The sequence below is a fragment of the Clytia hemisphaerica genome, unplaced genomic scaffold (genome assembly GCF_902728285.1).
Source record: "Clytia hemisphaerica strain Z4C2 unplaced genomic scaffold, Clytia hemisphaerica genome assembly, whole genome shotgun sequence".
Classification (NCBI taxonomy): Eukaryota; Metazoa; Cnidaria; class Hydrozoa; order Leptothecata; family Clytiidae; genus Clytia; species Clytia hemisphaerica.
In genome coordinates, this window is record NW_027103262.1 from 77,863 (window position 1) to 104,436 (window position 26,574).

The 26,574-nt window shown below is 34.8% G+C and overlaps 1 protein-coding gene and 3 long non-coding RNA genes across 4 annotated transcripts; 1 reads left to right on the forward strand and 3 right to left on the reverse strand.

Moving 5' to 3' along the window:
* Positions 1-5,565: 5,565 nt before the first annotated feature.
* Positions 5,566-26,042, reverse strand: LOC136799673 (uncharacterized). Its single transcript, XM_067056391.1, has 4 exons — positions 25,812-26,042; positions 24,676-24,882; positions 9,215-9,402; positions 5,566-6,758 (listed from the first exon to the last, which is right to left on the reverse strand). Exons 1-4 carry the CDS (start codon positions 26,018-26,020, stop codon positions 6,514-6,516), a joined length of 849 nt encoding a protein of 282 aa, XP_066912492.1. The 5' UTR covers positions 26,021-26,042; the 3' UTR covers positions 5,566-6,513.
* On the reverse strand, positions 10,036-11,650 carry LOC136799643 (uncharacterized). The gene is made up of 2 exons (XR_010845550.1): positions 11,540-11,650; positions 10,036-10,904 (listed from the first exon to the last, which is right to left on the reverse strand). It is a non-coding gene; the product is annotated as an uncharacterized lncRNA (long non-coding RNA).
* LOC136799655 (uncharacterized) lies at positions 12,464-21,997 on the forward strand. Its single transcript, XR_010845553.1, has 3 exons — positions 12,464-12,686; positions 18,050-18,214; positions 21,655-21,997. It is a non-coding gene; the product is annotated as an uncharacterized lncRNA (long non-coding RNA).
* LOC136799649 (uncharacterized) lies at positions 15,911-19,520 on the reverse strand. Its single transcript, XR_010845551.1, has 5 exons — positions 19,456-19,520; positions 19,168-19,225; positions 18,802-18,870; positions 18,628-18,687; positions 15,911-16,576 (listed from the first exon to the last, which is right to left on the reverse strand). It is a non-coding gene; the product is annotated as an uncharacterized lncRNA (long non-coding RNA).
* Positions 26,043-26,574: the final 532 nt, after the last annotated feature.

Sequence of the window (26,574 nt, forward strand, 5' to 3'; positions counted from 1 at the left end):
TGCGGACTTCTAGTGCGACGGGACGACTTCTAGTACGTCGGGACGACTTGAAGGATCGAATTTTGGCGGCGATCTAACTTCATATAAAACCGTCTTAGAGGAGTGTTTAAAAGTGGAACAAAATTTATATGAAGAAAATCCTCATAATCTATAGTATCTTCTATTTTTATAAGTTTTGTTCCACTTGTTTTGGAACACAGTGTATATAGTTCTCCTTCCCAGACCTCTTTCTCGTTTCTGTTATCACCCTCTTCTGCTGAATAACAATCCACTCTCCAGAGGAGTTACTTCTCCGCTGCAAAACACTTGTCCAGGGGGTGAAAAAGCAAAATTTCCAGGAGTGAAATCATTGAAAAAATTCATCAGATACTTGGAAAATGGCAAAATTTGCAAAAGAACCCTTCGAAAAAATTATTTTCATGTCGGATGGTCGAACTAAAATCAGTTGTTCACCCCCTGGTAAATAGAAAAGAACACTTCTTTAGAACCTCTGGAAATTTTTCTCGGCTTACCCTCTGGAAATGTTTGTCCACCCCCCCCCCTCTGTATGGTCATAAAATGAAATGACCTATGGCCCTTATTATCGATATTCATAAAACTTGTTTATAGTTCATTATTTTATTTTTTTGCACCTTTTTCATTATAGTATTTGTTGTTGTTTTTGGTTTGTTAACTAGTTTGTTTTTTTTTCGTTTGATTTTTGAATCGAATATGGCGGCTGGTCGCCATAGTAATTGTATTGTTATGGAATAATTGTTATAATTAAAATAATTTCTGTGCTTTTAAACGTATAACTTACCTGTATAAATTTACTTTTCGTGAAGGGTTCTTAGTCAAAAAAAGATGCTGGGTATATGCCGACGGTAAATGTCAGTTAGTTTTCGCGGTAACTGATTCTCGCGGGAGCTAATTTTCGCGTTTTTGGGTGACTGGCTAGACTGGAGTCGTTTATAATGCATGTAATACTAATAATAAACACAAATAATGATACGGGATTTAGTTTGTATAAACGACTGGAAGAATCCGGTGTTCCAGCCTTATAGATACCGGGCCTAGCTACGCAGAAACTTGCGTAGCGAGAAAACAATTTATCAAGCAACAACAAACTCTCAAAATAAAATCAACTCAAATGAAACATTTTTAACACACAAATCTACACACATTTTATTTTCAAGAATTTTTTTTGAGCGGGAAAAAATTTTAATTGCGATATTGGCACTTTTTTTTTGTTTGGAGTTAGTGCACAAAGGTTTCTAGACGACTAAAATTTACTTTTTTTGCTTTATTTCTAATATGTCTGAATTAGTCGTCTAGCTTGCTAGACTAGTGACTGGCCCGAAAATTAGTTTCGCGAAATGCAATTTTTACTGTGAATTATCGAAAATTCCTAGGTAAATGAAAGAATTACGACAAAAGTGGGTGTCAACCGCGAAAATTAAGTCTGCACAAATTAGTTAACTTAAGGTAATCTCAAGTTTGTTGTGGGTTCGAACCATACGAGGAATCGAACACCACCGTCAAAACATCAGCCATCCTAAACCGTGTGAAGAAATAAAGCTAGTTTGGTGGTCTGTCCAGAACAATTTGGCAAAAAAATCTTAAAGTACCTCGGGATAATAGTATGCCTTACTTTATCACAAAATTCGAAGAGTCTTTTCTTGTGAGCGTCTCAGTTGTAGTAGCCTTTAGTAGCCGAAGTATTGGATTTGGTAAAATTATTACCTAATCTCGGGTTACTAATAAGAGGGGGCGCTAATTAATTTTTTCGAAATTTTTCCACCCAGGTCATTCTAATTACACTCCCCCCCCCTCCCCGCTATTGATTTTTGGGAAAATGTCTTTCAAAGTTACCTCGCTCCTTTGACATAAGTCTGCTGTATTAGCCTCCTTTTCAAACTTTTTTCACAACTCGAGACAAACAACGTGCTGACTTCTATGATAAAATTCGAAAAGTCCAGTTTTAGTAGCACTTAAGTAGACGATAGAGAGTGTGGCCTAGTGGTTAAAAGGTCAGACTTCTAATCTCAAGGTTGTAGGTACGAATCCATGTGTAGAATCAAACACTAATGAAATAAAAGATTAGAGAGAAGAGATGTGAGCCGTGAACAATCTTTCAAAGTATCGTAAAAGAATCACGTACCGTACTTCTATCACTGGTTTTGAAAGAGCCTTTTCTAGTGATAAAACATTAAATATTTACTTACAAATATGACAGAGAGCGTGGCTTAGTGGTTAGAAGGTCAGACTTCGAATCTTAAGGTGGTGGGTACGAACCCACACAAGGAATCAAACAACTCCGTCAAAAAGTATCAATCAATGATGGGCATGGACCGTGTGAAGAGATATAGCTCGAGCGAGATCATCATTTCAACTGACAAGAAGAAAATTCTAAGTCATAAAAAAACAATACGAGGTGAATGGTGTAGTACGACCCTATGTTACGCACACCAAATGCTAGCAACTATATAATGAAGTAGTTGCTCCCCAGTAGTTGATCCATCATCAATAAGTCGTACGAACACCTAATGCTGGCAACTATATACTGAAGTAGTTGCTCCAGCATCAATTTCCAGGTAACGTAAGAAGTGCATTCTCAGGCAGACATCGAAATTAACTGGAAATCTCATCAATAAGTCAGCAAACCCGAATGCAACAAAGAGAAGAAAGATACAGCAAATTGGAAGGCATGTTGTTATATTTTCGGAAAGAATTATGACAAACAAAAAAATATACAAAAAAATAATAAAAGCACTCTATCCTATCCACCTGAGAGGCTACTCGAGCTCTCCGAAAACCGAAGCCTTTCGATCTCTAGTGAACATTCTTAGACTGAGACAAAGGAAAGGGAAAGCAGAAATGCCACCGCCATTTTCTCGATGAGCTAATACTTGAATATGTTAAAATTGCAAGTCATTATTTTTCATCATCATAGACATTTAATTTTCAATATTTCATTTTTGACCAAATTAGCACAAGAAACGTTACTTTTCATGAGATCAATGACGTCATTTTGACAGCTAAAAAAAGACTCAAAAATCTGAGGGTTTTCAACATTATTCTTTCTGATTTCAAAATGACGTCATGAATCTCATAAATTGCCGAATAGTATGGTTAAGTATTTCAAGAAATTATTCGATCTTCAACCTCCGAAATCTCTCGATTCAAAGACTTTTAGATAAAAGGATCGTTTTTTGATGATTTTGTCTCAGAGATAGCGGGGCCAGGCACACGGCACTATTTGACTTACAAACCCATTGTGTGGAATTTTCACTAAGATTTGAAATTTTTTTAGTTCAATGGAAGGTCAGAAGAGAAAGCAGTAGTTCTATCACGTGACCATTTACTGTAACTTCAAAGAAATTTATTTCCTTCATCAACTTCAAAATTGTTTAAAAAGCTATTTCCTCTGCGTGCATTATGTAGGGTGCGACTTAATTGAGAGTTTACGCAATTTTGATAAATCTTAGAAAGCGTTCTTTTAGGGATAACATTCCACAGCGGGGACCAAATTGGGGGATAAATTTCAACAGTTTTTTGCTATTGACTGCCAAACTAGGCATGTTGGTTGTCAAAGACACATTTATTCAGGGAAGGTTTGAAAAAATTTATAAACATTCAAAATTTCCTCATTCCTCGATAGTAAAATTTATTACGTTTAGGCACACAAAAGCATTTTTTTGCAAAATAATTCAACAGTATAAATAAAATAAACAGATTTGCTTCAATTGGATTCAAAACCTTTGAAATGTTTTTGGCTGATATGAAATAATCGAATTCTTGACAAAAAGGATGAGAATGACTATCCTTGCAAATCGGTTAAAAATTACAAAAGTGGGATGCAATTTACAAAATACAGTCACAAAACTTGCTGCCGTTTAAAAGTGTTCTTGAAAGCTGTCATTTTATTTTCAAGCAGTCAACTTTTGTTTCAAAAGAATTATATTTTTGAATACTGTTGAATTTCTGTTTTCCCAAAATTCCGCTAATTCGAAGGAAACGAATTTGTTCGAATTACAGGGAAATTTGAATTATAGAATGCGTTTCACGAACAAGTTTCTCCATGATGGGAACTGAGGATTATTTCGAATTATAGAAGTTATCGAATTAGCAAGAGTTCATTATAGTTGCACAGAGCATTTGTTTCGAGCGTTAATCACAGGAAAGTCATAATATATCAAAAAGGGCTCCGAAAATAGTGATATTTTTCTACATAATTCCGATGGAATGAGCTTTTACTAGGAGGTTAAAAAAATAACAAATAACTGATGAGTTGAATTGCAATGAGATTCGAAATATAGAGAGTTTTTTATGACGGTTTCCCTTGGACTGGAAATGAGACTTTGTTCGAATTGTAGAGAGATTCGAATAATAGGAGTTCGTTGTACAGCAATGAAAAATAGTTAACATACAGATCTTGTTGACCTCCCAAAGGTCCAATAATCAATTTTTTAGAAAATTCAAAACCAAATTTGAAATTTCTTGAACAACGGTAAAAGAGTTGTCATATCAAATCAATGGGTAAAAATGTAGGTCATGCAGAAAGACTTGGCGAAATAGAATTTGATAAGCAGCTTTAGGTTCATTAATTTGACTTTAGAAAGATTCCCAAAAGTAGAGTGGGATGAGCGGGGAACAAAATTTCAAGGAAGGGAAAGCAATCTACTGGCACATAAAGACGACATACGGTAAATGTTGTCATTAGGCGCTTAAATGACCACGCAAAGTGCTCTGTACAACCAATCTAACCGTTGGGATTCTAGCTAACGTTGTTTCAACATCTATCGAATGTCCACAACGTCCATATAACGTAAGATGAATGTTGAAACAACGTTGTGGGCCAGCTAGGATAAGGGGAACGCTTTTTCGCGATAATGGAAAGAGCCAACTTCTAAGTGAGCTCTTTTAAACAATAATGAAGTTTGATGAAGGAAATATAAACCTGTGCATAAAGTAAATGGTCACAGAAAAAGTTCAAATCATCAGTGAAAATTCCATCCAATGGGTTTGTATTCAATATGTACATCCTCGCCCCGGTCCCATCACAAAATTATCATAAACAGACCCTTTCTTAAAGTTTCTGAACCTTAAGATTTCGAAGAAAGGTTCACGAAAGAAAATTCCCAAAATACCGTCCAGCCCATTCAGCTAAGTAACGTTTGTTGCACTCCCCTAACAGACGGAACCCCCATCCCTGAAAAATATTTTTGTCCAGGAAATCAACACATTGAACTCCCTCTTGTTCAAAGAAAATAGTTTTTTTCAGTTTTGCCTGTCAAAAATATCTGGTCAAAATAGAATATTGAGGTTTAAACGGCTATTAGATGAAAAGCAAAAACAAAAGCTAAAAAATAATAGTCTGCAAAATATTCAAGTATTAACCATCGAGAAAATGGCAAGTGACACTTCTACTATTTCCCTTTCCCCCGTACCCAGTCCATCTAGAATGCCACTAAGCAAGAGCAAAAAATGGCATTTTTGTGAAAGTTTCGAGCCTTACTAGGGAAAAACTGGCAATTTACAGTTAAAATTGCTCTGTAAATGCTATTCTTAGGTTTTGTTGCTTAGTTCCATGATGATGATATTCTTAGCATATTCTTACTTTGTTGGATGCATATTCTTATAAAGTACATTCTGATAAAAAAAGTGTGTATGACAAACATCAAAACAGAAAAATATAAAAAACAAAAAAAAGCAACACAATCGAAGGCTAGTCTTGTCGTTATCATTACATCAGATAAATTATCGCAGCAATGCTTGAAAAAGCTTCATTACTTTCATGTAAACAGAATGACAGGTTTCTTTAAAGAAAAAAAATTACCCCCACTGTTGAGAATATTAATTTTTCGTTTTTAATTTTTAAGTATCGAACCCCCTGGATATCCTACTTTATTAGTGAAGACCCCTTAGATATCCACTCTTATAAAGATGCTTACCCCCTGGATATCGTATTTTTTACTTGAAAAGACACTTTACATATCCGCTCCCTTGTAGATACATAACCCCCTTTTGAACAAAAATCGTTAACTCCCTGGATATCTGATATCCTCAACAGGGGGGGGGACACGGGCTATTTCTGGAAAAGCCCATTCCAAGCTGGCACACAACGTTTTTTCAACGCTTTTCTAACGTTCACAACGTCCATTTAACGTTAGATAAACGTTGAAACGACGTTGTGTGCAAGCTGGGTTGTTTTACACAAGCTTGATATGCTGGTTCGACAAACACAATATTCCTTAGCCCAGGGGCCACTTATAGCTTTTTGATAGACTGTTAAAGTGGCACGGTGTAATTTGGCAGGATCTACATTTTTTGGCTCTAGTCCAAATATTCCTAAGCCTTTTTGTTTTTACATGGATAGTATTCCACACGGCACACAACATCAAAACAACGTCTATGTGACATTCATAACGTCCAAATAACGTTATTTGAACGTTCAAACAACGTTGTGTTTGCCAGCTGGGATGGTATAATGAGTCAGCAATGTTTTTATATACATACAGAAAGAGTTCTTTTTCACATAAGAATTCCCTTATAAAAGACAGCCAAGTCAAGATTAGGGTTCATTGTTTTACACGTGACTCCGCGATGAGCTCGATATGCTGTATATGAACAACACCAAAACGGCAAAAGACAAAAACAAAGCGCACAAAACAATCGAAGGCCAGTTTTGTCGTTTCCACAGCAGATAATACGGGGAGAGTTGTTGTAGATATGCCATCGTTCGCCCATACCGAAATTATTGAAGGACCAATAATGACCTGGTAAAAAAGGAAACAGAACGTGATATAACATTTTCTTTATCCAAGAATCCAGTATTGACCGGAAAAATGACAGGTATGAAAGACCTAAGACCATGTTCAGACGTTACGGTTCCGTTCCGTTCCGAAACGGTTCCGAAACAAGTGTGAACGTCAAAATTCGAAAGGTAAAAAAATAAGACGTTACAAAGCAAAACAGATAGAAACTGTTTCGCTCCACTTTGTTTCATCGGAACGGAACTGCTCCGTTTTGTCGCTCCGAAACGTTCCGAAACCAATATGAATACACTCGATCCGTAACGAAAATCATACCGGGACGAAACGGAACAGTAACGTTGCGCCAACTATCGGCGCAATTTCTGTATTTTTTATTTAGTCTTTTTTATACAGATAGTTTCGAAATATATGCCTCAAAAAAGTTCCCAAGTTTAAGGTAGCTTTTAGTTATTACACAACCCCCTCTCACAGACCCACTGGGAACCTTCCCACTGGAAATATTGGCCAAAATATCGTCCACGATGGAAAAATGTCCTCCAATTTTTGTCTCCTAATAACCTAATAAACCAATCCTCGCTGCAAAATACTATACTATTTTTCTCACTCCCACTGAATTTTCTGACTTGAAAATAAAAAAATTGAAATCCCCAGTATTAACCTTTCCGCCCCGAAAGACGTATCTGATACGTTCGCCATACGTTCCGAAAGACGTATCTGATACGTTTTTAAGGTGACCTTTATATTTGGTCGGATTACGCCCCAACCGTCAGAGGTACGGTAAAACCGATCAAAAAATCGGAATCAGCGTGAAATTTCCGATAAGAAACAATCGGGGTTTGTTTTGGTATGATGCAACATTTTTCAAAAATAGAAATGGTAGACCAAGCTATGTTGCGTGATTTTGTGAAACTGAGGTGGCAGAAAATTAGCTATGAAAGTAAGGGTTTGTAAAAGTGTTTTAGAGTTTTATTTGGCTTTTCAAAAGTATGGAATTGTATTACCTAACTATAAAGAAACCTTCTAAAGAAAAAAGTAAGAGTTTTTATCAATTTTTCAGTTCTCTATAATTTTTTGAAGTTTTGCACCAAAAATAATTTCTGTCCAAAATTGTTTGGAGTACTCAGTTGAACATATTTAGAAAGGGGAAAGGTAGGGCTTTCCAAAAATATAAGGGTTTTTTTCTGAAGTTAATTTTTCAAAACGTTATAACGGTTATCGTGAAAATTGCATTTTCATCAAAAAACGTTGCGCGCAGACGGGCTGAAGATATAAAAATGTTGCGCGCTGGAAAGGTTAAGAAATAATATCCCAACGACTCTCAGTCCGTTATTTTTATCCCCGCTGGCTGAAAAAATCCTATCAGGTCTGTGAGAGAAGGGGGTGTTATTTCTTGTATGTATATTATATTGTGTATAAACGCTTTTTTTATAAGAATGGTGTAAATCCATTTCATCATGGATATTCTTTACTTTTTTGGGAAAATCATCCTAAAATATTCTTATAGCATTCTTAGGTTAGGATCCTAAGTGACAATTTATAATTTAAAGTGGTCTAAAAATACTCAGTTGCTTTAAGTGCTTTTTCATCTTCTTCAGAATGGCGTTTTATCATCTTAGTTCAAACGAGTATAAATTTCCTTCTAGTTAGAATTTCAATGAAAAATTTTTTTGGTTAGAAAGATTAAAGATAAAAATTATTAATAATGTAAAAAAAAAATCATTGGTTCACATTAAATTGGCATGATTAATGACAAAAATCCAAGAAAATGGGTGCTTTTTCTTTATATAGCTCCTTCCGGCTATCTAAAAATAGTCAAGTTGTATTGAAATTTCGAGCACACCACCTCTAAGTGGTCCCGATCTTAAATCCATCGAGCCAAATTAAGAAATATTATATTCCAGGAAGATATGACGGGTTAAAGGACACAAATGTGCGATATTTCTCCCTTCAAATGTAATTTATTGTTCCTTGAATTTTTTTTTTTTTATATGGCTCGATGGTTCCAAAAAGATCAATCTTTTAGCTATCATAATCTATAAAGAAAATTTGGAAACTCTAAAAATTAGACTGCCGGAGAGCCAATGTACCACCTTTTTGAGTGGTCATTTCATATAATCTCCCTTTCCATGTTTGAAAATACGTTTTGTGATTTTCTCTTTACAGTATGCAGCACTAATTGAATTTAATACAAGAGACTTGTTTAACAAATTTAGTAGTAAACATCTCTAGTAAACAAAAAGAGAACTTCCAATATACAATTTCGAGAAACGTCTTCTTGCAAAGTAAAAAGTTACTGAGGCGTGACAACACGCACTTAAAGAAACTGAGTAGCATTCTTAGCTTTAGTAGCAAAATCCTATGATGGTGATATTCTTAGCATATTCTTAATTTTTGTCCATTTTCATCATGGACATTCTTATAAAGTGTATTGTATAAAGTAACAAAAAAACGTGTATTACCTGTGCTCTTATACATGACTTGTTGAAGCCATCCTTTCACAGCGTCATAAACACTAATTTCAATGGCGAAATTTTTCCCTCGTTCCATACATTCAATCGCTTTGTCAAAAGATGACTCCAAAACTTGATGGACTTCAGGATTCCCTGGGTTAACTGTAACGATGTAACATTCCCGGGGTAGTAGGTACCTGAAAATATAGAGGAAAATTATTCTTTTTTGTTTATCTATATCCAGAGATTTGGGAAAAGAGGATAAGAATTGCGCTATTCAGCTATAGAAATATAGGCTAGGGAACCTTTTGTTCTATTGAAATATCTGCGCCCGATCGATTGTTTTAGTTCTGAGCCAATCGGAGCGCTTGATTATTCTATGTGCACAAGACTAGAAGTACAAACAAAAAATGGTAGCCGTGGTTGATATCGAAAGTGAAATAAAAATATTTCTACTATCGGGGATTTTGGTATTTTTTATAAGCACTTTTCATTTTGGACAGGGCGGATACAGTATAAGTCGAGCCAAAAAGTTTCAGTTTTAGCCAAAATACTTTCCTCAAGGAATGCTCGAACCAATGTCACAGATTATATTGTAGAAATAGAAATAACTACTAATAAAGAATTTAAAATTTATTGCATTCAAACACAAAACGAAGCTGGTAAAACTAATAAAGTTTTCATTACTTCTCGGGCTAAAGTGTTTTGACAACCATATAAAAAGAGCTATCTTGGTTGAATATTAAAACAATGAAGGAGAAGGGAAAGAAAAAAACAGGACTAAAACAATGGCAATTCATGATATCAATGACAAGAAATCAAAAATATCATGAATTTTTTTGTAAGAACTTTTTGAAGTTTACACAACAAAGCGAAAAATAATAGCAATATAATACAAAACAGTAGCAAAAATAATAATAATAAACTGGTTAAAAATTTCTGGACTAATTTGATTCTTGTTATGTCAGTTTTATTTGTCTTATTGCTTCCAAAAAGTTACTTAAATAATTGCAAGAAAATTAATTACAATAAAAAAACTTTGACTTGATCCTTCCTCACTAAAAGCACCTTGGAAAATAAACATATATAATGTGAAACAGTGTATGAAAAATCGGTCACTCTTGGATTTAGGGGGGCTCACTAATTTTAATAGAGGTGTGATTCTAAGTTAAAAAGCAATTTACCCTTTCAAATAAAATTTTAGAGAAAAAAAGTATGAATATAACCAGACTGCTCATCAATGCTCAAGAAAAGAGTATTTCATAAGATGAATAATTATATAATGTGATGCATGAAAATAGTCCAGTGTCCAAACTGGAATTTCTATTAAAAGCATTTTTGATATATATATATGGTTGGTTCCTATCTTGTAATTGTAGTCCAGCCTCATTCTGGTGTCTTGTTTGGGACTATTTGCGTAATCAAGCAAGAAATCCTGGTGAAACAGGGATAAAAAGACCCCAATCCAACTGCAAACAAACCATGACATCAGATTCCATTGTTGTTTCCTTTGAGTTAAATTATGCTTTTCACCCATCCATCTTATTAGCAGAATTTGTTGGTGTTTGCAAAGATATTGAACCTTGTACTTGACAAATTCAGACAAATTTTAAGCCAATTCTCATCGTATACCAACCACGTGAAGATATACAAAATAATTCATGGATCTAGGTTACTGGGCAGTATGATGGTAACTAACCTGAAAGTATATAACAATGAAAATGGGAATTAGGATTTTTTCAGCAAGCTATCATGAACAAATACAGAACACAAACAACAAATCTTAATTCCACCGACCATTGACAAAAACCGGTGAAATAAACCTTATATAACTGGACAATCTATTAAACAGGTCAGAGCCAATCTATTAACCGGTCAGAGCCAATCTACTAACTGGTCAGAGCCAATCTACTAAAAACCAGTCAGAGCCAATCTAATAACCGGTCAGAGCCAATCTAATAACCGGTCAGAGCCAATCTATTAATCGGTCAGAGCCAATCTATTAACCGTTCAGAGCCAATCTATTAACCGGTCAGAGCCAATCTACTAACCAGTCAGAGCCAATCTACTAACCGGTCAGAGCCAATCTATTAATCGGTCAGAGCCAATCTACTAACCGGTCAGAGCAAATCTACTAACCGGTCGGAGCAAATCTACTAACCGGTCGGAGCCAAACCGGTCAGAGTCATAGTTTTATAAATTACATAAGTAATAATATTAGAACTTTGATTGCAATTTTCTGTTACATACAAAAACTTGAAATTTCAACCCCAAAAAAATGTTTTTTCCTCAGTAGAAGCTAAAAAGGCATCAAGGATAATTCAGGATACTTACCAAATCTAAAATCCATTGTCCATTGCCATCAAGCAAGTTTTGCTAGGATAACATTATTTTTTCATCCAAAACTAGGAAAAAAAAACAACATTTTTAGTCGATTTTGCCTATATCTGCCCATCTTCAATCAAAATGCTAAGAAAGTTTGAAGATTTGCCATGTAAAACTAAGCTATAGGTTGTCATTTAATCAACCTTACTTGCTACCCATAAAAATTATGTTTGCAACACAAAAAAAAAATTAATTTTATGCAACTTAACAAACAAAAAATACACTTTTTAATACAATTTTTCAGCTATCTTTGAAGGATGTGCCAAAAAGATCTAGAAGGTGCCAATAAAAACCAAAGCTCGGCTAGTCACCTACAACCTTTTGCCAACCCAAACCACTTTATTTTGACTCTGAAAGACTTTCCAGTAAGGCAAACTAGCTAAAAATAAAAAGGTCCCATTTCACATCAAATTTTAGCATGCCTGCTTCCGCCATCTTTTTCTCAAAAAATAAAGCATGCAACAGCAGATTTTTTTGTCAGTGGAAACCCCAAAAGATCGTTATTGGTCAGCCGTGATGACCCTTTAAATCTCTTTTTTCATTTTCATAAGACGACAAAAAGTGAAGGCGTTTCGCCTTTTTTGGTCGGGCGTGGGCGGAATTGTTGATGATTGTCATCCGATCGGGTTAAGTTTGGCTTTCCGATCTGTGTATTTGCTCTCCAGCTTTTTTCGGGCAGCGTTCCGGTTGGGATACGCTTTCAATTCATCCAATCGGGCTAAGTTTGGTTTCCCGATAGAGTCAGTTCAAGGTAAATTCTCGTATCTACAGAATCTATCGGAAGCCGGCAAACTGATATAGCATTACATCACTGAAACTGGTTCAATAGGAGGCTGTTCTATAATGGTAGTGAGAGTAGTGTGTTGGAATTAAAGTAATGATTTCTCAGGAGGACCTAGCTCGTTCCGGACCAGACCAGGGAGACAAGAGAGGCAGCGCTGAGCTCTACCCCCATGAATATAGACAACATGGACATAGCTGTCAAGAGTTAAATATGTTGTATATTATCAGCCAAGTTGTATGTGTTTACATCTACTGATGACAATGAACATTATGATGCAAGCAAACATGGCCATTATTATTCAATAAGAAGAAGGTAAAATAACACAACCACAATCATTTACATTGTCATTACTCATAACTAAATATAAACTATGGACTCATGTCTGATGATTAGTATAAATAGGAAAAATTATTTTTGTTTGTAAGACTTTCTTGACTTGGCCACAGCTTCCGTTCACTCCGACCATGATTATAATAATCGCGTCACACAGCATGATGTTTTGACATTTTTAACCAATGAAATCATTTGTTTATGCCTCACTAAAGGTCTTTCAAGATTACAACACAAAATAAAATGGGGGTCAACATGAACTCCCGGGGGGGGGGCAGCTGGGCAAAAGGACCGACGGGTATGTGCGGGTCCTACTAAGGGTACCTTTTCCAATATGTTTAAAATGCACTGTAAGGGTCGGAACAACTAGAGATGCACTGTAAGGGTAGAAATTTCAGAAAATTCTTGAAAAATCTAGATATTTTGACCAAAAATGCTAAAATTTTGACCATTTTTTGCACGAAAGGGATCGAAAATTTGGGGAAAAATGCACTCTAAGGGTATGATTTTCACTGATTTTTGCTGCACTGTAAGGGTGCAATTTTAAAAGCCATTTTTTTGCCCGCACATACCGTCAGTCCGCAAACCCAGTGCCCCCCCCCCGGGCATGAACTTCAAAGCCCGCTGCAGGGAAGGGAAATGGTTTTGACGAACCAAGCAAATATATATATACAATAATAAGCCAGGGGATGTCAATCGAACAATTCGATTGTCGAATCAATTGAACAATTCGATTGTCGAATCAATGGAACTCAGTCAAATTCAATCGAACTGATCGATCCAACTGATCGATCGAATCGATCGAACCCAATCGAGCTGATCGATCGGACAATTGAACTCAATCAAATATTCGTTAAATAAACTCTAATTCGTTAAATGTGGTTGTGATTCATTTTGTTGATTGGGCTATTCCATTTTTAAACCATACAGGGGTATTGACGAACTGGGGGTCTGAACCTTGATTTTCCAAGGGGTTTTTGTTCTTTTTTCAGATTTTCCAAGGGGGATATTAAAGGTTTCCGGGGGGTTCTCTCCTCCTATTCTGACATCAATAGTTATTTTCCAGGCCCTTTTTCACAAAATTTCACTTTCCAGGGGGTGTCAACCCCTATTTCCAGGGGATAAATTGTTATCCAAAATTTCCAGGGGGGTTAATGAAAAAAGTTTGTCAATACCCCTGTACAATTTTTTTTTTGGAATAGCTCATTGGGTTCGATTGATTTGATCAATCAGTTCGATTGAGTTCGATTGACTCGACAATCAAATTTTTCAATTGACTTCGATCACAAGATATATTGTACTATTTTTAACCAATCAAACTAGGCAGATCCTAGGGGCTTGCATGTTATTTTATTATGCTATGATGTTCCTGGGTGTGTTTTTTCCTAGATATAATAGCTTCAGTGTTCCAGTCCTTCTTACTAGCCAAGTAGTCTGTACAATCAGCAATATATACTATGTAAATAGACAGTCAATTTAGCTTCTGAACGATCCTTTATTGGTATACTTATACAGTTATCTTTCGCATTCGGATGTGCTTCTTTGTTACAGTACAGGTCTTCAAAAGCATTTATTAAAGGGATTCTGAGCAGCGGCAGATCTGAGACGTGACAGGACAATTGCCCCAGGACAATTACCCCCATGCCACAGGTGCCGTGGTATAGTGGTAGTCGACCTTGGCTTCTGTGCTGGGGCCAGGGTTTGATTCCCACTCACGGCAGTTCACTTGGCAAGTGAACGTTCCTTCGCCCGGGTCAACCCATGCCATGTGAGGGGAATTGGGTTGTCAGTTCAAGGTGCTGACGGGACGCTCATTAGTAAGCGTCTATAGTTGCGAGAATAGGCCTCTAAAGCCTCCTGCAACTCAACCAAATAGAAATAGAAATGCCCCTAGACAATTTCATTATTTTTCATCCCCCTTTCAAGTGTCTCATTTCCATATAATAATCATTTCAGGGGGGGGTCAACATTTATAATACCAACTCATAGCCCAAAAACCTGACTTTTGACCTTTTGAGCTAAGTTAACACCACCACCCCAAAATTGGTATTGATACCAACTTGAAAATCATAATTTTCAGAAAAAGGGGGACCCTCCCCTTTATTTTGGTATCGATACCAACTTGAAAATCATAATTTTCAGAAAAAAGGGGGACCCACCCCCTTAATATGGTATTGATACCAACATGACTTTTTGAATTAGACAAAATATCTTGGGACCCACCCCCTAATTTAGTACCAATATCAATCTGACAAATTTGAGTTTAAAGCTGTTTAACCCTTTGCGTGGCGTTACCTTGTTTTTGTACCCCAATCCATTTGCCGAGGGGTAATTTTTTTTAGTAACCTGATTTGCCGATGTCGTATATATACGACATGCAAATTTTAACTCGTGTTGCCGCATGTCGGATATATACGACAAGGATATTTTATTCCTATTTGCCAATGTTTGACATTTGTATTTGACATTTGTTTTATATATATTTTATGATATACTAAAATAAACCTGAAATAAATCTTTTGAGCACTTAATATATACTGTCACTATTACTATTTGGATTTTTTTATGTCGGATATATATGACATCGGCAAATAAGAAAACCATTTTCCTAAAAGCTGATTTCTCGGCAATAGAGCTCCCTCTTTTTTAAAGGCCTCAGTAATTAGGTAAAAAAATTTGATGTCGGATATATCCGACATTGGCAAGTAGAGTGGAAATTTGCATGTCGGATATATACGACATCGGCACGGAAAGGGTTAAAGGGAACCCACCCCTCCCACACAAACAGGGTACTAAGAGAAACTTCAAATAAACTCATTTTTGAAATACTCTTTCTTCAACACAACACAAAAAATGTCATACGCTAAAATAGAAAATGACTGAAAACTGACAATATAATAAAAACAAACCCAATGAAGCTAGCAAAAGGATTATTAGTACATAATTTTAGAACAGAATAGATTCACTCATTACCAAATGCTATCACAGAAAAAATGTTTTTGTTTCAGGCTTGATCAAAAATAAAACTTGGAAATATCGAAAAAGTCCAAAATAAACAAACTTCAAAGTCATTTATATACTTATTACTCATTTACAGTCATTATACTCAAAAGCTAAAACAAATCCAATTGAAACCTGTTTAGACTGATGTGTACCCTGGGGCATTTTCTAGCTATAAGGGCAAAAATTAGAAAGTTTTGCTGTCATTTTGATATGGATACCAATTTTCTGAATCATATTATTTAAAAAAAGGGGTACCCACCCCCTATTTTGGTATCAATACCAACTGAGGATAACTCTTTTTTTCTAAAAAAAAGGGGACCCACCCCCATCAATACCAACTTGACTTTTCAGACTTTTAAAGGAAAAAAAGACACCACCACCCGGCTATGGGTCTGGTATCTGGATGTTGACCCCCCTGATCATTTGAATCCAAAAAGATGATAATAAATCTTTCTTCTTTACTTTGATGAGTAGCGGTTGACGAGATATTTTCCACCAACTTCAATACAATGTTCTACATCAATCCCAAGATGAGAGCAGATGAAAGAAGTATCAACAACAGCTCTCTTCTTTTTACTGAAAACGCATTTTCCGCTTTTTGATGGTGGATCTTTAATCATAGGGCCTCATAGAGATAGAACATTATGTGGATCGATTTTATGATGCAGCTAGATGATGCATACAATCGTATTGACAATACTATACAAAAGCGGAGACAAGCAACAATGTTGTTTTCAAATGTATAATCACTAGTTTAAAACAATGACTCGGTTTCGTTGGAATGCTGGTTCAAGTTCTCTAATTTGTAAGTCACAAGGCTGCCTTCCCAATCGATTCCCTCATTAAAGGCTCTTTGACTTGATAAATATCTGTATAAGAAAATATATCCATGTTATTGTCAACTGACAATGGTTGTTATGAAAGATGCAGTTGAACAAAATGGCAACCATTGATTCCGGATTTCAGATACATAGATTGGATTATAATAATCAAAATTGGAGTGAGCAACAACAAAACATTTTGCGAGGAGTTTAATTAGTCATTTTCATGACGGGAAAAGGTGGGGTAGGCCAGTATTTAGACAATGAAATGAGGTAAATTATCGAAATGATCCAACGGAGGTATATTCGCTTGATAGCCAATGATAAAGTTATGAAGTCAGCACAGATACTCTCAGAAAGCCTTTGATCCTGGGAACCCTTGAATGTAGGAGATCAAATTAAAATCCATCCAAAGAAAGTTGTTGTAATGTAAATTTCAACCAATTCAAGGGAGAATCAAATTCTGCATCGTTTTTTCCCTCTACGTTACAATATTGGCATATATATATTTTTTGACACACTAGAGACTTTTTAACAAAAAAAAACAAATAGCAAAAAATATAATACATGTCGATTGTTGAATGAGGTGGGGTTGGGCTGGTAAGAGATTTCTGGTGGGGGTAACCCTATGTAGGTGGGGTTGATCTTTTTCAAGTGGGGTTGGATGCTGCCCACTATGACTGTCAATAAACTGCCATCAAATTGCAAACCTTACTGATGAAATTGATTTTAAAAAAGCAATAGATAATAATTCAAACATTCCCAGCAGGGATGGGGGGGGGGGTACAAATCATTTAAAGAACTTGAAGATTAAAAAGAATTATAATAGTTTCTGTTTTAAACGTAATGTAACTATAAAAATAACTGTATATAATAGGAACTGTCTTACATGGGATTTACTTTGACGTCAAAATTACTGCGATTTTAAGGAATTTGCTTCGATTCGCGAAACTAACTGGTCACGAAAAAAATTAATATTGCTGACTCGCGAAAGTCTTTAGATCACTAAAGTTTGGTGTCTACCGGAAAAATAAGATCGTCGCGAATTTGTCTGGATTTATCTTTTGTTAACAGGTATTTGCGACGAACTTATTTTTTTTTTCAGTTGACACCCCTCTTAAAGTACTAAATTACTATTTGATTGCATGTATAGAACATGTGTTGATACTATTTTGAAAAACAAAACAAAAAACAGCAAAAACAAATACTTTCACTTTCCACTTTATAAGAAAAACCAGGCAAAAACTTTTTCTTCATGATTCGAAAATGACACACACCGCGAAATATTTCATTAAGTCAAATGCGCGAAATAAAATTCTCGCGAAATAACAAAGATTTTCTGGCCGCGAAAATTTTTGACATTAAAGTAGATTCAAAAATAACTGTTTTACAAGGAATGTAGCTATAAAAATAACTGTGGGGGGGACGTCAAAAAATAACTGTGTGGGGGGACGTCATCATCCATTATCTCTTTTCTTAGAAGAAAAAGATATCTCAGAAATTCAACTCCGTATGTTTTAGGTGCAGATCCTTTGGAGAGCGATGTTACGATGAACAGCCAATCACCGAGCTCAGGAAAGAAGAACTTTGAAGACCGATGTAATTTTTCTACAACTCGCCACAGATCACTGTCCTCTTCGATTGCATTCACCGACGCCAATAAAGTGTTCAAAGTTTCAAATTGAGGTAGGTATCTTTTTGGAATTAGATTAATTAAGCTTGTATCTTTGGTTAATATCACTATTAATTTACTCAATGATGTTCTTTCGAGAGTTGAGATATCACACTCAAAGAGTTTTTCTGTCACTAAACGCACCACCGGGATTTCTGATCTCATCAGTGTTTTTTTCGCTACTTCTAAATCTTCTTTACTGGCCTTGACTTTGCCACAAAAATGTCTTGAAATTAATGTTTTCAAGAAAAAAATTGAAGGATGAAATACACTTTACAAATTGCTAAAATTAGTTTGTGTCTTATTAGTATCTACCTGGCAAAAATGACTTTTTAACTTTAACTCTTAAAATTGAGAAATAAAAAAATAATGAAAAAAACAATTGCGAACGAAACAAGTGTGAACAAAATATGAACAGTTAGAATACCTTCCCGAAACATGGCATCTGCGTGTCGTGTAGTTGTTGATGGCGTATATGTTGAGGGGTCTAGATAAATGAATGGGAAATTTCCAGATCAAAAACAGAAAAAATCAATAGTTAATTATGATTCCTTATTTATATCAACTGAGATCAGCTCTGTCACTAAAATTTGAAAAATACCTTCCGAAGATGACACAATTGGTTCTTCATCAGCAATGTCCATGTCAATATTATTAGATAGTGAAGAATCTAAAAAAAATATAACTTGACATCGCAGGAGGATCGTCTTTCATTTTATCTATCAACAGCTGGTCAATTATACTCAACTGAATTCTGATAATTAGATATAAGCATGCTAAATTCACACAAAAAGTTGTGAAAAGTTTTTATATGAACTGATAAATTCAAGGCAACTGATTACGATTTACAAAATCTTCAAAGTATGATATTAATGCACAACTTTTTCTAAGATAGGATAGGGATGAGGATTGAATCTTAAGAATCAAATTTCATTCCAGGATTGAATCCTGTTGTATTAAGTATTACCTGATGTCAATGATTTGATTGGTTCCAACATTGCAGAGCTGTATTGATTTTGAACAAACTATTAATTAAAAATTTAACAAACTATTAATAATTCCATTAAATTTAAAAACATCTGTTTAAGCAGAGATGTGTCTCATCATGACCTATCTGATGTTAGGAACATTCGAAGCTTGTTTGAGAATTTCCCTGCTTAAATTAAAATTACACAAATGTCTTTCGAAAAAAACTGTGACTTTAAATTTTAATGTTTAAAAAGATCTAAAAAGATCAAGATTTTTACAAACATACCTGAGGAAACTTTTTTGATTTAGATTAGATTTTGTGTTTTCTATAATATATTTCAGTATATTTTCCAATCTGTAAGAGGAAAAAAGCAAATAAATTATTTCTTAATTTTTTAACAGCTTTAAATTCAACCTTGCAACGTTTCCTTATCAATTAGCAATATCTTCAAATTCCTACATTGAGAATCACAAAAGAAAAAACTTTGTGAGTTTTACAATATAATATTTCAAAAATAGTTACACAGCAGAGCTAGTTATTTTTAAATATATAAAAACTTTATTTTTCCTTTTTCTGACAGGACACATATTTCAGATCTAAATAAATTTATAGCTTCCAGATAGCTCAAACGAGCCTTTTCTAAGAAAAATCAATTTAAAACTTAATCATCAATACAATAGCAGGAAGCATTTCTGGTGCACTTCCAGATCTTACGGTGCTGCGTACAACAAAATTGTGACTGACCGCCTATAAGTTTAAGAACCATAGTGAAAACTGATTACATATGTGAAAAGAGAAAGAATTGAAAGAGTTAAAAGCTACAAGATCTTAGGCTATTAGGTGACAGAAGATGGCAGGCTAACAGAGCAATTAAAGTAGAGTAACTTTGTCTAATGCTGGTATACCTTGTCTAATTCCATCATAGCAACTATCTGATTTTTGAATTGTTTATAATTAAACCTTCTGAGTTTACATTACATGTATAAAAAATCACTCTAACTACTTTGCAGACCAGATAGTTGCTATGACGGAATAAAACAAGATATGTTGGCATTACACAAAGCTACGGTAAGCAATCATTACTGTTATAATAATTTTGTGAAAAGTAAGGTCTTGTTAAATTTAGATAATACTTTTTGAATAAATAACCATAAAATTTGAGGGCTGAAATACTGATTGTTACCCCTTGCTTATGAAAGTAGCGCTTATACTGCTCTGACTAGCTAAGAGCCAGTAAGCCTGTTCCATGTCTTGAATATCTCCCTCCGCAATTGTCCAACTAAACACATCTCAGTGCCATAGCTACAAGCCTAATAGTCCTGGCTTCCTCACAATTGTGAAAGACACATCTGGACTTATCTCGCTTGTACTTTCAGTCGTCTACCGTAACTTGGTCTAAGACACCCTTTTTTAAAGTTAAAAATAGTACCAGAAAGGTCGAAACTATTTATCTTTGCATTCTGGTAAGAGAGGAAAAATTATTTTTCAATCAGTAATTCCATCTTCCATATTATTCCTATCTCTAAAGAAGGGTGTTGGAGTTAGATGAGGGATGTCAGTATTATTAGACCTTCTTAAACCATGTAGTTCAAAGTTTTTCTGACTTTTGGGACTTTGTGAGTTATTTTCTATGTTTTTCAACTGTTTGAATGATTTTCTGAAAGATCGCCACAAGTGTGCAGTGAGATTCAAACCCACTATATGAAACCCCACGCTCTCTAACCACTGTTCCACGGATTCACGCCAGGGAGAGTTACCGTAAGTTGGTCTAATATCGAAACCCCTTGTCTGAAAACTATTTTATATTTGTACAAACTACAGACCAGACTATATTAAGAGAAAATCACAAAGGAATATGCTTGTTTCAAGCTCCAACCCTGACGCTAACTGTTATTAACCCAAATTCTACTAGCTAATCTCTGATACACAACCAACCACACCCAATCAAACCGCATCACACCAGACCAGTTTGGAAATAAAATGATCCAACAATAACTTTCAAATGGGCTATCTTTCCGAAAGTTGGCTCAACATTCAACGCCTTTTTCTGAGCAATGTTCAATATGTGGCTCAATTACTTTTACAACCTCATTGGCCCAGTCATAACAGATTATTCAGATTATGATATATTAAAAAGTTGACATTGGATAATATAAAGTAAAGAGAACAATAAGAAAGAGTTGTTTGAAATAGATGATTTCTCGTCTGGAGCGAGCCTGTTACTATGTCGATAACCCCTCTGCCTAAGCTCTAATCTACTTCTTTTTTGTCTTTTTATAAATCCATCAGTCCATGCCCAAGCCACACCAGCTATAAGGGCACACAACTGACAACCAACCCAATTCAACGACGCCTTCTAACCTTCTAGATACGCCTTACACCCGCCTCTTTACCTTTATAGAAATACTCGATAGTGGTGTAAGTACGATAGGCCAATCACATCACTGCATTTGACTACCATTACGCAATGCTTTCTATTTTTAGATAGATACGAGATTTTACCATGACCGCCCTCGATATGTGTCAAAAGCAATTCAATATGGCTGCCAAAGCGGTGCTTTTTCGTTCGTTCTGTGTTTATCTCTTGCCAGCTTTTATTTATACAATCATTATATTTTGTTGAAATGGCTTTTAAACTTATAACTAAGGAAGATACAACACTGGAGTTAGATTATAAAGATGTTCTTTTCTTTAAAGTATGAAGATTTTAACTTATTTGCTCAAGTTTTTTCCTGTATTGTGAGTTATTTTTTTACCTGATAGACCTCATTATTTTGTAGCATGAAAACATATTTTTTCATTTTGGACTTGAATATAGAATAACCACCAACAATTACTGGAGTGTATATATATTACAGTTCACAGCTTAATTATCTGATTATTCACAAAAATAATGTTTTCTTGAACTTGGTGTTTTCCTTTTGATTTGGATTTGAGATAACAAAGCGTAAATAGAATTTGATCAAGTATATTAAAGTACCGCTCCTATGTGAATTTGAGAAAGACCGAGGCTCTTCATCAAATTATTGACACAAAAAAGATTTTTTTCTAGACTTGTGCGTTTTTCACTGCCACTACTGGCAATTACGTTTTTTTTTGGACCGACAGGAGATAATTTGATAAAGCGTAAATGGAAATTGATCAAGTATATTAAAGTACAGCTCCTATGTAAATTTGAGAAAGAACAAAGTTCTTTATCAAATTATTGACGCACAAATGATTTTTTTCTAGACTTGCGTTTTTCACTGGCAGTTACGTTTGTTTTTTTGGACCGACTTGGAGATAATTATGATAAAGCGTAAATGGAAATTGATCAAGTATATATATTAAAGTATTGCTCCTATGTGAATTTGAAAAAGACCGAAGTTCTTCATGAAACTACTGACGCAAAAAATGATTTTTTTCTAGACTTGCGTTTTTCACTGGCAGTTTATTTGTTTTTTGGACCGACTTGGAGATAATGATGATAAAGCGTAAATGGAAATTGAACAAGTATATTAAAGTACCGCTCCTATGTCAATTTGAAAAAGACCGAAGTTCTTCATCAAATTATTGACGTAAAAATGATATTTTCTAGACTTAAGTTTTCACTGCGATTTGAAAGCAGACACTTGCATTTGTTCTTTTTGACTTGGAGATAATTATGATCAAGCTTAAATGGAAATTAATCAAGTATATATATTTAAAGTGCAGCTCCTATGTAAATGGCGGTGATTTGATGGCAGACACTTACACATTCTGGACTAATAATGATAAATGATAAATGTATATAAAAATGGGCTGAAATGGGTTAAATAAGCCTAAATATGCTTAAAAGTGCAATATTTATCTATTAAAAAATAGACCTTTTTTCAAAGAGACCACCCTGTTGAATAATTATGTAGTCCAGGAAAAAAACAATGATAAAACCATGCATAATTATTACAATATGCATGATACAGTAATTATGCATGGCTCTATCATTGTTTTTATGGCTGGACTACATAATTATTCAACAGGACGTCCTCTTTGAAAAAAGGTCTATTTTTTAATAGATAAATATTGCACTTTTAAGCATATTTAGGCTCAGATTAGGGAAAATACTGTACAATAAACAGTCTTTCTGGGACGACATCAGGTAGGTATGCTAAACATAAAACTTTAAATTTGAATAAATTTTAAATAGTATTTTGGGTGTCGGTGTAAACCTTATTTTGAATTTTTCATTGCTTATTATAAAAAACATGAAATTTTAAACTATTTCTCTGGAGTTAAGATGAATAAGAATGACACCATTTTAACTTTTACTGATTTACAGCTTCTTTGTTTTTGAAACTTTTTTGATTTTTTATCCAGCTTGAGCTTGAATATAATTATAAGTCTAAGCTTAATAAAAAATGAAAAGTGTATAACTTTTTTGTGATTTTTGATGCCTTGCATTTAACTTCCTTGCAACGATTTTTATTTTCTTGAATCTGTTGTTGATGTAGCCTTTTGTTGCTGTTCATCTGTATATCTAATCTTTATTATCTAAATATCTATCCTAACTAAGAGACGAATAATTATTCTGTCATACAGATTGTAACATGGCATATTTTCGTCAATTTTTAACAACATATCTTTCTAATCATATTAAGCAATTTAGGCTGACCTTCCAGCGCAGCTGGTTTATTTGCTTTTCAGTTGTTTATATAAGTAGGAAACCCCTCCAAAGGAGTAAATTCAGACAGTTTTTCTTGAACTGTTATAATACTGCACATAACGCCATTTTTTTCGCAGTACCTTCTTGGCCAAGTTGTTCCCTAGCCTAGCGACTTCAGACGACGCCGAATTCAATGGTCAACAATGAGAAAACAGCGAGCGGCAGCGGCGATTCTTATCCTCTTTTCCCAAATCTCTGTCTATATCATATTTAATCGATTTTTATTTGAGGAAAGAATACAAAACGATTTCACTGCCTGAAAAACCAGGCTGCCCAGCAGGCACACAACGTTGTTTCAACGTTCATCTAACGTTATATGGACGTTGGGAACATTATATGGACGTTGAAACAACGTTGTGTCCCAGCTGGCTGATCAACCAAGAAAAGGAAGATACAGTTTACGCTCTCTAATTCGACTTTCAAGGGGAATCGGACTTTCATCAAATTAGGGAGCGTATCGAATAGTAGAACGTCGTTTATGAGAGTTTCTTGTTGACGGTGACTTTCGATGTTATCGAATAATGGAGCGTATCGAATAGTAGAATGTCGAATTAGAGAGCGTCGACTGTATGTACAACTTCTAGGAACTTTTTGGAATAGTTAAAAATGGAAATTGGTTCCTTGTAAAACCTTGCTTCTACGTTTACCTGCTAAAATCAAAGAAAACCATAAAACAAACTATTTGCACGAAACGTCGAAACAAAGTCCATCTTACATCCATAGCATAACGTCCATATATCGATCCTGTTTACTCCGCGCATGACACGTATTCACTCTTAAGGTTATGGCTGTGCTGTTATGAGATTAGCAGAATAGTTAGTTACCTTGTGTTTCCACTTTTTCGATGTCCTTTAAAAAAGACTTCCATCATGAAAGGGCGTGTTAAGAATTCTTCTTTCAATCTTCTAAGCTCATCAATGCAATCCACTTTCAGATCAAGAGGTTGGCTGTTCTCCACGAAAGGAGTTTCACCGAAAACTCTAGTGTCTGCTAAACACATCTCTGTGCAGGAGTAAGGATCTCTTGGTTGTCTAGTGGAAAAAAACAAGACGTTATATCTTATATGGGAAAAAGACAGCTATCGAATGTTTTGTTCATGTCGACCAATCCTTAGGAAAGTGAAAAGAGAATTTGAATTCACCACATCCATTTGTCTTGCTTTGAAAATACGCAGTCACGGTAAATTTATTCCTTCTTACTTTAACTTTCAGCCTTGAAATTTACCAACCATTTTGATTGGTCCATACCATTGTTTTCTTTTCCTTTGAAAACTTGATTAACATTCACACTCACTTTTCAATTTCTAAGATTTAGTCGACACAACTCTTTAGTAACAGACTACCCTGCTGGAAAACAAAGTTATGTCAACGTTCATCGAACGTTATAAGGACGTTTTTTTTAGCATTAGAAGCGAGGCCAATTTAATTTGTTATTTTACGGGCCAAGGTACCCAAAAAAAGGGTCAGTCGGTCGGCGGAAAAATAAGAATAAAAGTAGAATCTTACGTATAAAAGTAGAATCTTAGGATCTCCTTAAAAGGCAGCAAAAACTCCTAAATCTTGACAAAAATATTAAATTGAATATAAAAAGACACAAAAAACTCGAATTCATGGATTAAATGAAAAATTGGACATAAAATTCTCAAAACCTTGGAAAAACTACCAAAATTTTGAAAGTTTGGCAGTCTATAAAGCAATGAAAATAAAAAAGTAGTACCAAAATCAAATTTAATTTTAGTTTTTTGGAATTTCAGGGTCGGTCGGGCCCGTAAAACATCTAATCAAATTGGTCTCGCCTTAGATAAACGTTAAACCAACGTTATGTGCCAGCTGGTTACTTATTTCTCTCGACGAGGAAAAGCTATTTCCAAGCTTACATGTCAACATCAAAACAACATTCATATAATGTCCACAACGTTCATCGAACGTTAGATGAATGTTAAAACAACATTAACTCATACCTTTCTTGTGAGAAGAAATGAAATTGATTTGGATCATGGACTATAGTTTGTTCACCATTTTGTCCGTTGCCAGAAAATCTGAATGACCTTGATAGCCCGATATTGATATCGTGTACAAAATCATTTCCTCGTTGTACTGAAATCGGAACTTGCGAAGAATCGGGGCGAACGTGTGCTAACGTGCTAAAAATCTGTTCAATATTGATCATTTTTCTGAAGAATTACTATTTCTATAATCAAAGGGATCAAAGAATACAAGTTTTTTTAAGAATATTATTTTTTCATACAATTTTAAGAACGGATAGGAAAATATAGATTTTAAGACCATTTTAAGTCAGCAAATGAATACAGTAAAACAAGTATTTCAAAAAATATCTTAAGAACAATTAACCCTGAAAAATAACGAAAGCATAAGAACAGTCAAATAAGGCTCATCTAAAATCTACTATTACTCTCTTTTATGAAAAATTTATGGAAAAAATATAATCCTAAAGCTACCCGACACCATCAAATAAACTACAACTTTCTCTTCCTAAACTTTCTTAGAACTACAAGTACAGAATCTTCCCACATTTACCTTTCAATTTCTTCTTCTTTCGTTTTTCTTATCAAACCTTATCTTTTAATTGATAATATAAAGAAAGTGTGGGCTGTATTTCAAAAAATTATTGATGATATATATAAATACTATATACACAGGGAAGCCTCGAAGGGTCATATAAAAATCTCCGATATCTATTTACTAAAGAAAAGTCTCACTCTC

What these genes read in the sequence shown, in the direction of transcription:
- LOC136799673 (XM_067056391.1), bottom strand. Translation starts at nt 26,020, where the DNA reads ATGATCAATATTGAACAGATTTTTAGCACGTTAGCACACGTTCGCCCC. An exon ending in CGAAAAAGTGGAAACACAAG is followed by an intron (nt 9,403 to 24,675) that starts GTAACTAACTAT and finishes CTATATTTTCAG; the next exon opens with GTACCTACTACCCCGGGAAT. An exon ending in AGTCATGTATAAGAGCACAG is followed by an intron (nt 6,759 to 9,214) that starts GTAATACACGTT and finishes CTTTTTTACCAG; the next exon opens with GTCATTATTGGTCCTTCAAT.